General features: G+C 44.6%; 1 protein-coding gene across 1 annotated transcript in view; it reads right to left on the reverse strand.

The window, feature by feature from the left end:
- Window positions 1–3,651, reverse strand: part of LOC138769631 (complement C3-like) — a 78,506-nt gene extending 74,855 nt beyond the window's left edge. The window contains exons 1-2 of the mRNA XM_069948230.1: window positions 3,605–3,651; window positions 1,508–1,597 (exon numbers count right to left, since the gene is read on the reverse strand). Of these exons, the coding sequence (XP_069804331.1) occupies window positions 1,508–1,597; window positions 3,605–3,636 (122 nt within the window). The 5' untranslated portion in view covers window positions 3,637–3,651. The remainder of the gene's footprint in view (window positions 1–1,507; window positions 1,598–3,604) is intronic.
- Between the last annotated feature and the right edge of the window lie 11,158 nt (window positions 3,652–14,809).

The raw sequence follows: 14,809 nt of genomic DNA on the forward strand, positions 1-14,809 counted from the left end.
CTGACCTCACGAGCCAGAATAAGCACCCTTTCCCCCATATAAAAATAACACTGAACCCACGGCTGGTATGGTAAAGGAGCTGCATAATAGAGCTATAGGGTGCAGCAGGGGCATAGCTAGGATTCACGGGGCCCCATAGCAAAAAAATTTAAGGGCCCCCCCCCACTACGCAGAACACAAAGCACTGTGCATATAAATATATATACGGTATATGGTCTGTGATGTGGCCAAAAATTAAAATCTCTTGTGGCCAGAGGCAGAATCCTGGCTGCAGCCATAAGAGTGACTGGCAGAGCAGAGAGTCAATGGCCACTTGCTATGACAGTCCACTGTTTTTACCTATAAGGACCCATTAGGAGCCCTTATGGCTAAATACAAAGGTGCAGGAGCAGACTACCTTCTACTTAACCTCTTATGTACTGCAGTGTGTAAGTGACCCAATGTTCAGAAGACAGAGAGATATCTGCTTTACTGCCTGTGCACTGATACCCCCTGACCTCTGCAGGGAACTCTGCACATTATCCTACTTCATGGCACAGCTGGAGAACAGAGGTCAGGGGTTATCAGAGCAGATCTCCTTGTCTTCTGCTTGTTAAACTTTTTTTTGTTGCAGCATGTAAGTAAACACGGGGTCACCTACAAAGTGCAGTGCATAAGGGGTTAAGAAGAAGGACACACTCTTACCTTCTCCCCCGGGGCCCCCCTGCTGCATGGGCCCCATAGCAACTGCCTACCCTGCCTCTATGGTAGCTACGCCTATGGGGTGCAGCCGGGAGCTATATCAGCACAATGATGTGATTGGTTTCCTTTAAAGGGGTCATCCAGGCTTAGAAAAACATGGCTCCTTTTTTCCAGAACCTCTCATGTCCTCAGTTTGGGTGTGGGGGTTTTCAGATTAGTTCCACTGAAGTGAATCTGAATGTAATACGACAAACAACCTGAGGACAGGGGTGGTGCTGTTTTTGCAGGAAAATAGTCATGTTTTTTTTTCTAATCCTGGATAACTCACACAAAATAAATGGGCCATATAGCAAACCTACAGGGTGATCCCTGGCCACTCCCTTTTGCCCCACCAGTCTTGATAAATAGTAGAGATGAGTGAACCGGGTTTGGGTTTGAGTCCATCTGAACCCGATCGTTCGGCATTTAATTAGCTGGGGCTGCTGAACTTGGATAAAGCTCTAAGGTTGTCTGGAAAACATGGATACAGCCAATGACTATATCCATGTTTTCCACATAGCCTTAGGGCTTTATCCAACTTCAGCAGCCACCGCTAATCAAATGCCGAACGTTTGGGTTCGGATGGACTCCAGCATGCTCCAGGTTCGCTCATCTCTAATAAATAGATCTCCCCTCATTTGGGTATAAAGATCAATGAAGGCTGAAAGGGAAGACAGAAGCCATTAGGGACCTCTCTGACAACTCGAGGCCCTCGAGGGTGTGTATATGTAGATTTGTATATACAGTATATAGGAATGCTATAGATGAGGGTCCAGGTTATACTCACGGTTGCTGTGCATAGGTCCCAATGAGTCCATATAGTAGAATGAGACACAGAGCTCTGCACCCCATGATGCCTCCTGGGGTATGTGCTATCCTGGAGACATGGAGGGGGTTATATAGGTATTTAGCCTGTGCTCCCCCACCCTGACCCCAGCAGTCTCTTTAATAAGTAACAGGAGAGATATAAGGGCTGAGCTATGTAAATAACCGGCGGCCGGACAAGTCCAGGAACGTCTATTACAAAATCAGTCCGGCCGGGAAACCACTCAGCTCCATAGAAGACCATTGCACAATAGAGAGAAAGAAACAAGAGGATTATACAGATTCCAGCAAACAAGGGATGGTAAGAAATAGAGATGAGGGAAGCAGGCGAAAATTCGTTCTGTGAAGTTTGCAAATTTTGGTCAAACTCGTTAAGATTCGCAAATCGAATTCTAATGAATTTCAATAAAAAAGCCAAACTATATTAGCAACAGTTAAAGTGTCACTGTCATTAATTTGTGTGTGTGTGTGTGTGTGTGTGTGTGTGCAGAAATCAATAATCCAGGCGATTTTAAGAAACTTTGTAATTGGGTTTATTAGGCAAATCTGCCATTATCTGCATTCAGAAAGACTTTCCCCAGGTCCCCCCCCCCCTCCTGTCTCTCATCCACTGCTCATTATCAGGAGATCTCAACTCTTTTACATCAGTCGGGCCCTGTATAACCTATGGAGAGGGGAGGGGGAGGAGGGAGATTAGTCGCCAGCAGAGAACAGAGAACAAACGATTACACAGCGGGAGCAGTGTGAAAGCCGGTATTCAGAGGTCAGAGAGGTCAATACTGACTTCAGAGGAGATAGCCAAGTGATGTAGCTGTAAATTAACTCTTTGTTGTCCTGTTTTGGTGCTTCATCTCCTTCCACCCCTCCCTTCTCCATAGAGAACCATGAAGACGGGGGAAGAGCTTCTTACTGCTTTTTCCTGATAAAAATGCATTTTTCGGCCAACAAACCAATTACAAAGTTTCTTTAAAAAGCCTGTACTATTGATTTCTGAAAAAAAAAAAAATAATAATCGACAGTGACACTTTACCAATTAGTAATAAATATATAAAAATGCTAGGTGAATCAAAAATATATATTTATACCTACACGTGTAGTCGCATGTAGCTGCAGGCTAACATGTCATGCAACACTCATTTACCAAAAAAATGCCAAGCTACCAACAGTAACAATGTATTACAAATCTTTATTGAATAAAAACATATATAAAGAGCAAAAAAAGCAAAAAACAAAAAAGAAGAGTCAGCACCGATAAAAAGTGACACGGGGCAACCAATAATGAACACAGAGCAGCAGAATTTGTCAACAACATACAAAAAACACAATGTTCACACTACGTATATTTGAGGCTGTATATTTGAGGCTGTATAGCAACCAAAACAAGGAGTGGATCGAAAACACAGAAAGGCTATGTTCACATAATGGTGAAATTGAGTGGATGGCCATCATTTAATGGCAAATATTTGCTGTTATTTTAAAACAAGGGCTGTTATATTGAAATAATGGCCGTTATTTACCGTTATATGGTGGCCATCCACTCAATTTCAACATTGTGTGAACAAAGCCTTTCTGTGTTTTCAATCCACTCCTGGTTTTGGTTGCTATGAGGACCTGACAAAGACCAAATGCAGCCTCAAATATACATAGTGTGAACCCAGTATAGCTGCCTATTGAGAAATACTAGCTATTGTACGTAAAGCATCGCAGGTTCTTACCAAATGAAAATATAGGGGGAGATTTATCAAACATGGTGTAAAGTGAAACTGGCTCAGTTGCCCCTAGCAACCAATCAGATTCCACCTTTAATTCCTCACAGACTCTTTGGAAAATGAATGGTGAAATCTGATTGGTTGCTAGGGGCAACTGAGCCATTTTTACTTTACACCATGTTTGATAAATATCCCCCATAGTACCTATTGCCACATACTCTGATGCGCGTTTAAGCGTCCACCTTTGTCAAGGAGCATATATAACTAACCACATCCATCCTATTTATAGAAAAGATCCCACCCACAAGAGGATATACAGCCAATGGATAAACAAAACTAATTTGGATTACCTGATGTTACTCGCTTCCAGGTTCGACGTCATGTGACCCGTAATGCCACAAATTACGTGACCGCCCGAGCATGTAGAGATGTCAACCCCACTACCATTTTGTTCTGCACGCATGCGCACCACATCAGGAAAATCTCTTAAAGGAGAAGTCAGTCAAAAATTTTTATTAAAGTAATGTAATGCCCCCCAAAAGCTACACAAATCCCCAATATACACTTATTATGGAAAATGTTTATAAAGTGCTTTTTTCCCTGCACTTCCTACTGCATTAAGGCTTCACTTCCTGGATAACATGGTGATGTCACTTCCTGGATAAAATGGTGATGTCACAACCCGACTCCCAGAGCTGTGCGGGCTGTGGCTGCTGGAGAGGATGATGGCAGAGGGATGCTCAGTGTCCCTCCAGTGCCCTGTGTCCTTCAGTGTCCTTCTGCCATCATCCTCTCCAGCAGCCACAGCCCACACAGCTCTGGGAGTCGGGTCGTGCCATCACCATTTTATCCAGGAAGTGAAGCCTTGATGCAGTGACTTCAGTCAGTTAATCATATCCATAGAACTATAAGAGTGGGCACACTGGTCTTTTGACCACTGGTCTTTTGAAAACTCCATTGTTTGCTCCATCGCAAGTGACCTCATAAGTGACCACTTTAGAATTAGACCAGAATTAAACCAGAAGGAAACCATAAGAAACCTCTGAGGAAAGACAGTGAGTACTGCACATGTATTCCATAGACCTACTAACTACTTAATTAATCTCTCTATACCTGCTAATCCTATGTCTACAGACCTATCCCCGCCCATTCCCCTGTGGACTCTGTCCACATCAGCCCCTCTCTCCTTCCGTCACCCATGTACTGTTCACACTCACTCTTTACCTTCCTGAACCCCCATCACCTTTGTTTCTCCAAGGGGCAGCACAGAAACCGTCCTCATAAGTCACTAAATCATCTACTATCTCTCACAATCCTTCTCCTTCTTGCAGCGGGAGACATTTCTCCTAACCCTGTTCCTCCCTCTTTCACTAACAGCTTCTCTTCTCCTACCTCCTTCAGAAACCCCCATAACCTGGTCAGGATCCTTTGCTTGTCGGATCCCATCTCCAGTAACTATGCTCTCTGGAACGCCCGGTCTGTCTGTAATAAACTTACAGAAGTTCATGATATGTTCATCAATAAATCGCTCGACCTGCTGGCTCTCACGGAAACCTGGCTACAAGAGTCAGACACAGCCTCCCCCTCCGCTCTGACCCATGGTGGCTTACACCCTTCCCATACCCCTAGACCTGATAACAGACATGGCGGAGGAGTGGGTGTACTTCTTTCCCCAGACTGCACTTACCAGGTCATTCCCCCTGAGCCCTCCCTCTCATTCTCCTCTTTTGAAGTTCACACCGTACGACTTTTCCGTCCATTTTTCCTGAGAGTCGCGGTCATCTACCGCCCCCCTGGCTAACCTACTAAGTTTCTTGATCACTTCTCTACCTGGCTGCCTTACTTTCTATCTTCTGATATTCCTGCTCTAATCATGGGCGATTTTAACATCCCAATTTACAATCCACCCCCACCCCCCACCCCCCCAATCAGCCGCTTAGTTTCTCTCTCTAACCTCCTCCCTTGGCCTCTCTCAGCATTCTGACTCCCCAACCCACAAGGGTGGGAATACCTTGGACCTGGTCTTCTCCAGATTTTGCCCAGTTTCCCACTTTACTAACTTAACCACTGAGCTCTCTGACCACAACTTCCTCTCCTTTATCATAACAAATTCTCGTCCTCCTCTTGACACCCCGACCTCACTCACATATAGGAACTTACGTGCTATAGACACCCAACAACTGCTAGATACCGTACAGTCATCATTGCCCCCAACCTCTTCCATCTCCTGTCCTAATCTGGCTGCCAAACAATACCACGACACCCTCAAAACCACCCTGAACACACTTGCACCGCCTATAGCCCAAACAGCCCGACACAGACGGCCACAACCCTGACACACATCCAGAACTCGTTTTCTTAGACGGTGTTCTAGGTGTGCTGAACGTCTGTGGAGGAAATCAAAGACAACAGCCAACCTCCTACTCTGCTCTTCACTCTGCTAAGCAATCCTACTTCACCACTATGATCTCTTCTCTATCCCATAACCCAAAATGCCTCTTTGATACCCTCAACTCTCTCCTTAAACCCAAAGTTCAGACACCTGCGATGCCCTGGCCCCTGGGGGCCACTTCCGCAGTGCTGTTGTTATGAGCGGGCAATAACTGGGGCAGCTGCAGGGTGTATACTTGTCACGGTATAGGCCTGAGGGCGGCACAGCTGTAGAGCCGGTCTGTGGGATCTGCGGGTGATGATGGGCATGCGATTCCTCGCTGCACCTAGTCAGGGCACCAGTTAGTGGACACCAATGCCAGGGTTCAGTAACAGCGGTTTTATTATAGATGAGGTAACTAGTAGCAACAGTTCCGTCCGGTTGCAACCGGGTATATAGCAGGCTTTGACAAATAAAGCAGGAGTGATGCTGCATAAGCTGTGAGAATATGTGCCGGATGATGAGAGTAGGAGTATGAGAGAAAGTAGCGTTGCTGGGTGGATTAGTTTGAGAAGAATACTTGCTGCTAATCCTTGCAGCGATGATGAGAGATAACGGAATGACACCCAGATGAGAGAGAAGACTCCGGACACTTGAGCAGGCAGATACAGCCGAAGACTTGAATACAGCAGAGCACCTGATCCACACTTCTAGTGGTGAAGTGGGACCTGCGACACGTCCAACTCCTTTGAGGTAGGAGAGAGACGACACACACCCTGCCTTGCTTGGAAGAAGGGGGAAGACTAACTTGTTAGGAGGAAGTGGGAGGTCACATGGTTGCTCCTGGCCAGAGCTAGTCGGCCATTGGAGGTACCATGGTTACAGGGAACTGGCACGGTCACGTGATCAACAGCCTTGCATACCACTGTACAATGTAATAGCACACAGGAATACACAAGAACATACATGAGAATGCACATTACCAGAGAATACCAGGGTAAAACCAGCAGCAGTTGCAGTGCAAACACCCACCAGAACAGGGATGGACACAGCAATAGAAAAGAGCATAATAGGAGTAGTAGTCTGCATGTTCTGGGACACTGCACACCCATCACTAACCTCTGTGCTGAAGACCTAGCCAACTACTTCAAGGACAAAATAGACACAATCCGTCAGGAGATCATCTCAGGTAATATTAATCCTATTCCCTCTTGTATTTCCTCTCCTCTTCCCTCTCAGTCTTTGAGTCAAGGACAGAGGAGGAAGTCTCCAGACTCCTCTCCTCCTCTCGCCCCACCACCTGCCCTAGTGACCCTATTCCCTCACACCTTGTTCAGTCTCTCTCTCCTGTTGTCACTACTTACCTTACTAAAATCTTCAACCTCTCCCTCTCCTCTGACATCTTCCCCTCGGCTTTCAAACACTCCGTCATCACTCCCTTACTGAAAAAACCCTCTCTAGACCCCTCCTGTGCCGCCAACTATCGACCTGTCTCTAATCTTCCTTTTATCTCTAAACTCTTGGAACGTTTGGTCTATTCCCGCCTAACCTGCTACCTCTCTGACAACTCTCTCCTTGACCCCCTTCAGTCTGGTTTCCGTTCTCTCCACTCTACAGAAACTGCCCTTACTAAAGTCTCCAATGATCTCCTCTCCGTCAAATCTAAAGGTAACCATTCGCTTCTCATTCTCCTGGATCTATCTGTAGTATGTGACACTGTAGACCACCAGCTCCTCCTCTCTATGCTCCGCTCTATCTGTAGTATGTGACACTGTAGCCCACCAGCTCCTCCTCTCTATGCTCCGCTCTATCTGTATGTGACACTGTAGACCACCAGCTCCTCCTCTCTATGCTCCGCTCTATCTGTAGTATGTGACACTGTAGCCCACCAGCTCCTCCTCTCTATGCTCCGCTCTATCTGTATGTGACACTGTAGCCCACCAGCTCCTCCTCTCTATGCTCCACTCTATCTGTATGTGACACTGTAGACCACCAGCTCCTCCTCTCCACGCTCCGCTCTATCTGTATGTGACACTGTAGACCACCAGCTCCTCCTCTCCACGCTCCGCTCTATTGGCCTCAAGGACTCTGCTCTTTCCTGGTTCTCCTCCTATCTCTCTGACCGCTCCTTTAGTGTATCACTTTCTGGCTCCACCTCATCTTCTCTCCCCCTTACAGTCGGGGTTCCTCAGGGATCAGTCCTGGGTCCTCTCCTTTTCTCACTTTACACTTTACCTATCGGACAAATCATCAGCAAGTTTGGTTTTCAGTACCATCTCTATGCTGATGATACCCAGCTGTATACCTCCTCCCGCGATATCACCCCGCTATATACCATCTCTATGCTGATGATACCCAGCTGTATACCTCCTCCCGTGATATCACCCCTGCTATATACCATCTCTATGCTGATGATACCCAGCTGTATACCTCCTCCCGTGATATCACCCCGCTATATACCATCTCTATGCTGATGATACCCAGCTGTATACCTCCTCCCATGATATTACCCCCGCTATATACCATCTCTTTGCTGATGATACCCAGCTGTATGCCTCCTCCTGTGATATCACCCAGCTATATACCATCTCTATGCTGATGATACCCAGCTGTATACCTCCTCCCATGATATCACCCTGCTATATACCATCTCTATGCTGATGATAACCAGCTGTATACCTCCTCCCGCGATATCACCCTGCTATATACCATCTCTATGCTGATGATACCCAGCTGTATACCTCCTCCCGTGATATCTCCCCTGCTATATACCGTCTCTATGCTGATGATACCTAGCTGTATACCTCCTCCCGTGATATCACCCAGCTATATACCGTCTCTATGCTGATGATACCTAGCTGTATACCTCCTCCCATGATATCACCCCTGCTATATACCATCTCTATGCTGATGATACCCAGCTGTATACCTCCTCCCGTGATATCACCCAGCTATATACCGTCTCTATGCTGATGATACCTAGCTGTATACCTCCTCCCATGATATCACCCAGCTATATACCATCTCTATGCTGATGATACCCAGCTGTATACCTCCTCCCATGATATCACCCCTGCTATATACCATCTCTATGCTGATGATACCCAGCTGTATACCTCCTCCCGTGATATCACCCCCGCTATATACCATCTCTATGCTGATGATACCCAGCTGTATACCTCCTCCCATGATATTACCCCCGCTATATACCATCTCTTTGCTGATGATACCCAGCTGTATACCTCCTCCCGTGATATCACCCCCGCTTAATACCATCTCTATGCTGATGATACCCAGCTGTATACCTCCTCCCGTGATATCACCCAGCTATATACCATCTCTATGCTGATGATACCCAGCTGTATACCTCCTCCCATGATATCACCCAGCTATATACCATCTCTATGCTGATGATACCCAGCTGTATACCTCCTCCCATGATATCACCCAGCTATATACCATCTCTATGCTGATGATACCCAGCTGTATACCTCCTCCCGTGATATCACCCAGCTATATACCATCTCTATGCTGATGATACCCAGCTGTATACCTCCTCCCGTGATATCACCCCGCTATATACCATCTCTATGCTGATGATACCCAGCTGTATACCCCCTCCCGTGATATCACCCCCTCTTTTCTACAGAACACCACTGTCTGTCTGCCATCTCTAACGCTATGTCCTCCCTATTCCTAAAACTAAACCTTGCTAAGACTGAGCTTCTTGTCTTCCCTCCCTCTGCTAACCGCCCCCCACCTGACATCTCCATCTCTGTCTGTGGTGCAACCATAACCCCCATACAACCAGCCCGCTGCCTTGGGGTTATGTGTGACTCGGATCTCTCTTTCACTCCTCATATTAAATCTTTCACGTTCCTGTAATCTGCATCTAAAAAACATCTCTAAAATCCGTCCCTTCCTTCCTGTCGAATCTGCTAAAACTCTTATTGTCGCTCTGATTCATTCCCGTCTTGACTACTGCAATTCCTTACTAATCGGCCTTCCCTCCTCTAAACTCTCCTCTCTCCAGTCCATTCTCAATACAGCGGCCAGGCTCATCTCCATGTCCAGCCACAATACTGATGCCTCCCCCCTGTGCCAGCCGCTATACTGATGCCTCCCCCCTGTGCCAGCCGCTATACTGATGCCTCCCCCCTGTGCCACTCACCTCCAATACACAAAGCTTCAAACGTGCCCTTAAAACTCATCTATTCAAGCAGGCTTACCAGGTTCCCTAATTTTCACTGCTACCCTCAACCTCCCCCCCCCCCCCCCACCCCACACACACGCACCCACACCTACCTCCACCACATACACACACATACACACTTACATATACACACACCAAGCATCTAAGCACTTAGACCTGTGCATGCAGGCATTGGCTGGTGACAGGCTCACCCCCCTTACCTGCACTGACTTATTTATAATGATGGCCGGACCATAAGAACAATGAAGCACTTTGCCCCGCTGCCATTTTGTCTCGCACCCCCTTCTAATAGTCTGTAAGCTGATGCATGCGAGCAGGGACCTCACTCCTCATGTATGGCTGATAATTATATCTATCTCTGTAATGTCTGATTTCTGTCTATGTATGTACCCCAGAATTGTAAAGTGCTGCGGAATCTGTTGGCGCTATATAAATAAAGATTATTATTATTATTATTATTATTATTATTAACTGCAGGGAAAAAAACACTTTATAAGCATTTCCCGTAATAAGTGTATATTGGTGGTTTGTATAACTTTTGGGGGACAATACAATACTTTAATAAAACATTTTGCCGGACTTCTCCTTTAATAATAAATAACTTGTGCCATCTAGTGGACATAAAGATGTACTGCAAAGAGTATAATGCAGATAGGGGATGTGGAATAAAGTGCAAGTGCTATAAAACTAAAACAAAAAAATGAATGAATGAATGGCAGTAAACAAAATAATAGTGCATAAAGTGCTACAATAGTGATTATTAATTTATCTAATCATGTAAATAATTAATATGTGTATAATATAAATATATTCAATCTGAATCCCTTTTCTGCAGAAATAATAAATGATAAGAAATATGGATAAAAATTAATAAAATAAAAATATAACTATAATATACTAATATAATAATATAAATAAATAAAAAATACATTTATTAAAGTTGCAGAACAAAATATTAATAATGGGGGAAAAATGGGGGGGGGAGAATGAATAACAAAATGAAAAAAACTGCATGAATACAATAGTAACAGACAATGTAAAAAAAACTACAATCTCTATTTAATAAATCTGTTATATATATAAATTATTTTTATATATATATATATATATATATATATATATATATATATATATATATATATATATATATCTCAAACAGCTTTCTTCCCTATTTAATGTCAACTTATAATCTCTTCTATATTGGAATGACGGATGGAAGTCGCCCTCTTTTGTTTCAGTAAAGACTTTGGGGGACATTTATCAAACATGGTGTAAAGTGAAACTGGCTCAGTTGCCCCTAGCAACCAATCAGATTCCACCTTGCATTTTCCAAAGAGTCTGTGAGGAATGAAAGGTGGAATCTGATTGGTTGCTAGGGGCGACTGAGCCAGTTTCACTTTACACCATGTTTGATAAATCTCCCCCTTTGTTCTTGGTCTTGCGGTGGAATAGCTACAGTACTGGGACTATTATAAAAGGACCAATTTGTTAACACATTGTCAATCAGCCAGTCAGTCATCCCAATTTCCGCCATGGACAGCAGTAGACGTTGTTCGAACAGCGTTATACAATATATAAACTTTCTAATAAACCATTTATCAGTGTCCAATCCCCCTTTCACCTCCCCTTGGGTGGCACCCTTTGTATCCCCATTTAGTTTAACCCCTTAAGGACCGGGCCTAAAATGGCCTTAAGGACCGGAGCAAATTTGATGAATATGACCTGTGTCACTTTATTCATTAATAACTTCGGGATACTTTTACCTATCCGGCTGATTCTGAGATTGTTTTCTCGTGACATATTGTACTTCACATTTCTTGTAAATTGGAGTCGATACTTATAACGAATCTTTATGAAAAAAACCAAAATAGCGTGAAAAATTTAAAAAAAATGCATTTTTCCAACTTTAAACCTTTTCTGCTTATACAGAAAATGGTTATGCCACATAAATTATATATTAAATAGCATTAGAAACATGTCTACTTTATGTTGGCGGCATTTATTAAACTATATTTCATTTTTTTTAGACAATAGTAAGCGTAAAACATTAGCAGCAAATTTCCAAATTTTCAGTAAAATTTCAAAATCAGATATTTTTAGGGACCTGTTCAAGTGTATTTGAGGGGCCTGTATGTTAGAAAGCCCCACAAAGCACCCCATTTCAGAAACTGCACCCCCCACACTCTGCAAAAGCAGATCCAGAAAGTTTTTTAACCCTTTAGGGGAGTCACAGAAATAAAAGCTAAGTGTGTAAGAAATTTGAAAATTTTAATTTTCTGTGCAGAGATTTTATTGTAATCCAATATTTTTCATAATTATAAACTTATTACCAGAGAAATGCACCCCAATATTGATCGCTCCGTTTCTGCAGTTTATAGAAATACCCCATATGTGGCCCTATTGCGCTATTTGACGCAACCACAAGCCTCAGATATAAGGGAGCGCCTAGTGCATTTCAATGGCTCCGTTATATTTGGTCATTTCTGACTGTACCACTTCAGGTTGGCAGAGGCTCTGGGGTGCCAAAACCTAAAAAACACCACTAAAGGGACACCATTTAGAAAACTACACCCCTCAAGGAATGTAACAAGGGGTGCGGTGAGCATCTGGACCCCACAGGTGCTTCACAGATTTTCCCAACAATATGGTGTGAAAAAAGACAAAAGTATTTTTTACACTAAAACGTTGTTCTAGACTTCAATTTTTCATTTTCACAAAGGGATAAAAGGAAAAAAAAACACAAAACATGTAGCGCAGTTTCTCCCGAGTACGGAAATACCCCACATGTGGACATAAAGTGCCAAGCGGGCGCAGGACGAGCCTCCAAAGGGAAGGAGCGCCAATTGGCTTTTGGAAGCTGGATTTCACTGGAATGGATTTCAAGGGCCACGTCGCATTTACAGAGCCCTCGTGCTGCCAAAACACTGGAAACCCCCCACAAGTGACCCCATTCTGGAAACTACACCCCTCAAGGAATCTAACAAGGGGTGTAGTGAGCATATGAACCCCACTGGTGACGGGCACAAATGTGGAACAATGTGACATGAAAGTGGAAAATTTCATTTTTTCACTTTCACGGCACAAATGTGCCCGTCATCAAGGGGTCCATATCCTCATTGCACCCCTTGTTAGATTCCTTGAGGGGTGTAGTTTCCAGAATGGGGTCACTTGTGTTGGGTTTCCACTGTCCTGGCAGCACAAGGGCTCTGTAAATGCGACATGGCGTTCATCATCCATTCCAGCCAAATCCAACCTCCAAAATCCAAATGGCGCTCCTTCCCTTCGGAGGCTTGCCCTGCGCCCACATGGCGATTTATGTCCACATGTGGGGTATTTACGGACTCGGGGGAAATTGCTCTAAACATTTTGTGTGTTTTTTTCTCTTTTAACCCCTTGTGAAATGATAAATTCAAGGCTAGACCAACATTATAGTGTAAAAAATTTAATATTTCATTTTCACGCCACATTGTTCCATATTTGTGCCCGTCACCAGTGGGGTCCATATGCTCACTACACCCCTTTTTACATTCCTTGAGGGGTGTAGTTTCCATAATGGGGTCACTTGTGGGGGGTTTCAACTGTCTTGGCAACACAGAGGCCTTTTAAATGCAACATGGCCCCTCGAAATTCATTCCAGCCAAATCCAGCCTCAAAAAACCAAATGGCGCTCCTTCCCTTTGGAGGCTTACCCTGCACCCGCATGGCGCTTTATGTCCACATGTGGGGTATTTCCGTACTCAGGGGAAATTGCTCTACAAATTTTGTGGTTTTTTTTATTTTTTAGCCCCTTGTGAAAATGAAAAAATCAAGACAAGATTAATGATTTAGAGTAAAAATTTAAAACAAATTACACCAAATGTTGGTCTAGCCTTGATTTTTTTTCCATTTCCACAAGGGGTTAAAAAAGAAAATAAATGCAAAGCGTGTAGGGTAATTTCCCCTGAGTACGAAAATACCCCACATGTGGGCATAATGTGCCATATGGGCACAGGGCAAGTCACCAAAGGGACAGAGCGCCATTTAGAGGCTGGAATGGAGGATGGAGGCCATGTCGCAATTACAAAGCTCCTGTGCTGCCAGGCCAGTAGAAACCCCCCACAAGTGACCCCATTCTGGAAACTACACCCCATAAGGAATCTAACAAGGGGTGCAGTGAGCATATGGACCCCACTGGTAACAGGCACATATGTAGAACATGTGCCGTGAAAATAAAAAATACAATTTTTTTCATTTTCACGTCCCAAATGTGGCCGTCACCAGGGGGCCATATACCCGCTGCCCCTCTTGTTAGATTCCTTATGGGGTGTAGTTTCCAAAATGGGGTAACTTGTTGGGGGTTTCTACTGTCCTGGCCGCACAGAGGCTTTGTAATTGCATCATGGCATCCTCTAATGGGAATGGCAGCCATACCTATTTAGCTGGGGAAGAAGGGACCATTCTAATTTATTTGGGGGTATTTGGCCAATTATTAGTTTATAAGGTTGGAAATGACAGGTGTCCATCAAATTCAACCTGTGTTGATCCAGAGGAAGGCAAAAAACCCTCGTAAGGCAGACGACAGTAGCCTCATCACAGGGAAAAAATTCCTTCCCGACTCCATAATGGCGATCAGAATAATCCCTGGATCAACGTGACCCCTGAAATAGGAATAAGGGACAGAATTTAGATAATGTAGAACCCCAATGACGTGTGGTACGCCTTGAAGCGATCCAGTATGCAGAGGCCGGGGGGATCAGGACAGGTGTCACACTGGAAAATGGTGTCCTTCCTGATCCCCTGTTACCCCACACTCTGCACTTCTTCTGGGGTTTCCCTTTCTCCAGTGTGGGGGACGTCACCTGGAAAATGTTGCCCGGGGGCGATACGGGGTCCTTCATATCCAGAAGCGCTGGGGCCGCTCCATGGCTGCTAAATATTAGGGCGCTATTACTACTTCTGATATGTTCGGATCGTGCCGCAAGCTACAGGGCA

The sequence above is a fragment of the Dendropsophus ebraccatus genome, chromosome 1 (genome assembly GCF_027789765.1).
Source record: "Dendropsophus ebraccatus isolate aDenEbr1 chromosome 1, aDenEbr1.pat, whole genome shotgun sequence".
Classification (NCBI taxonomy): Eukaryota; Metazoa; Chordata; class Amphibia; order Anura; family Hylidae; genus Dendropsophus; species Dendropsophus ebraccatus.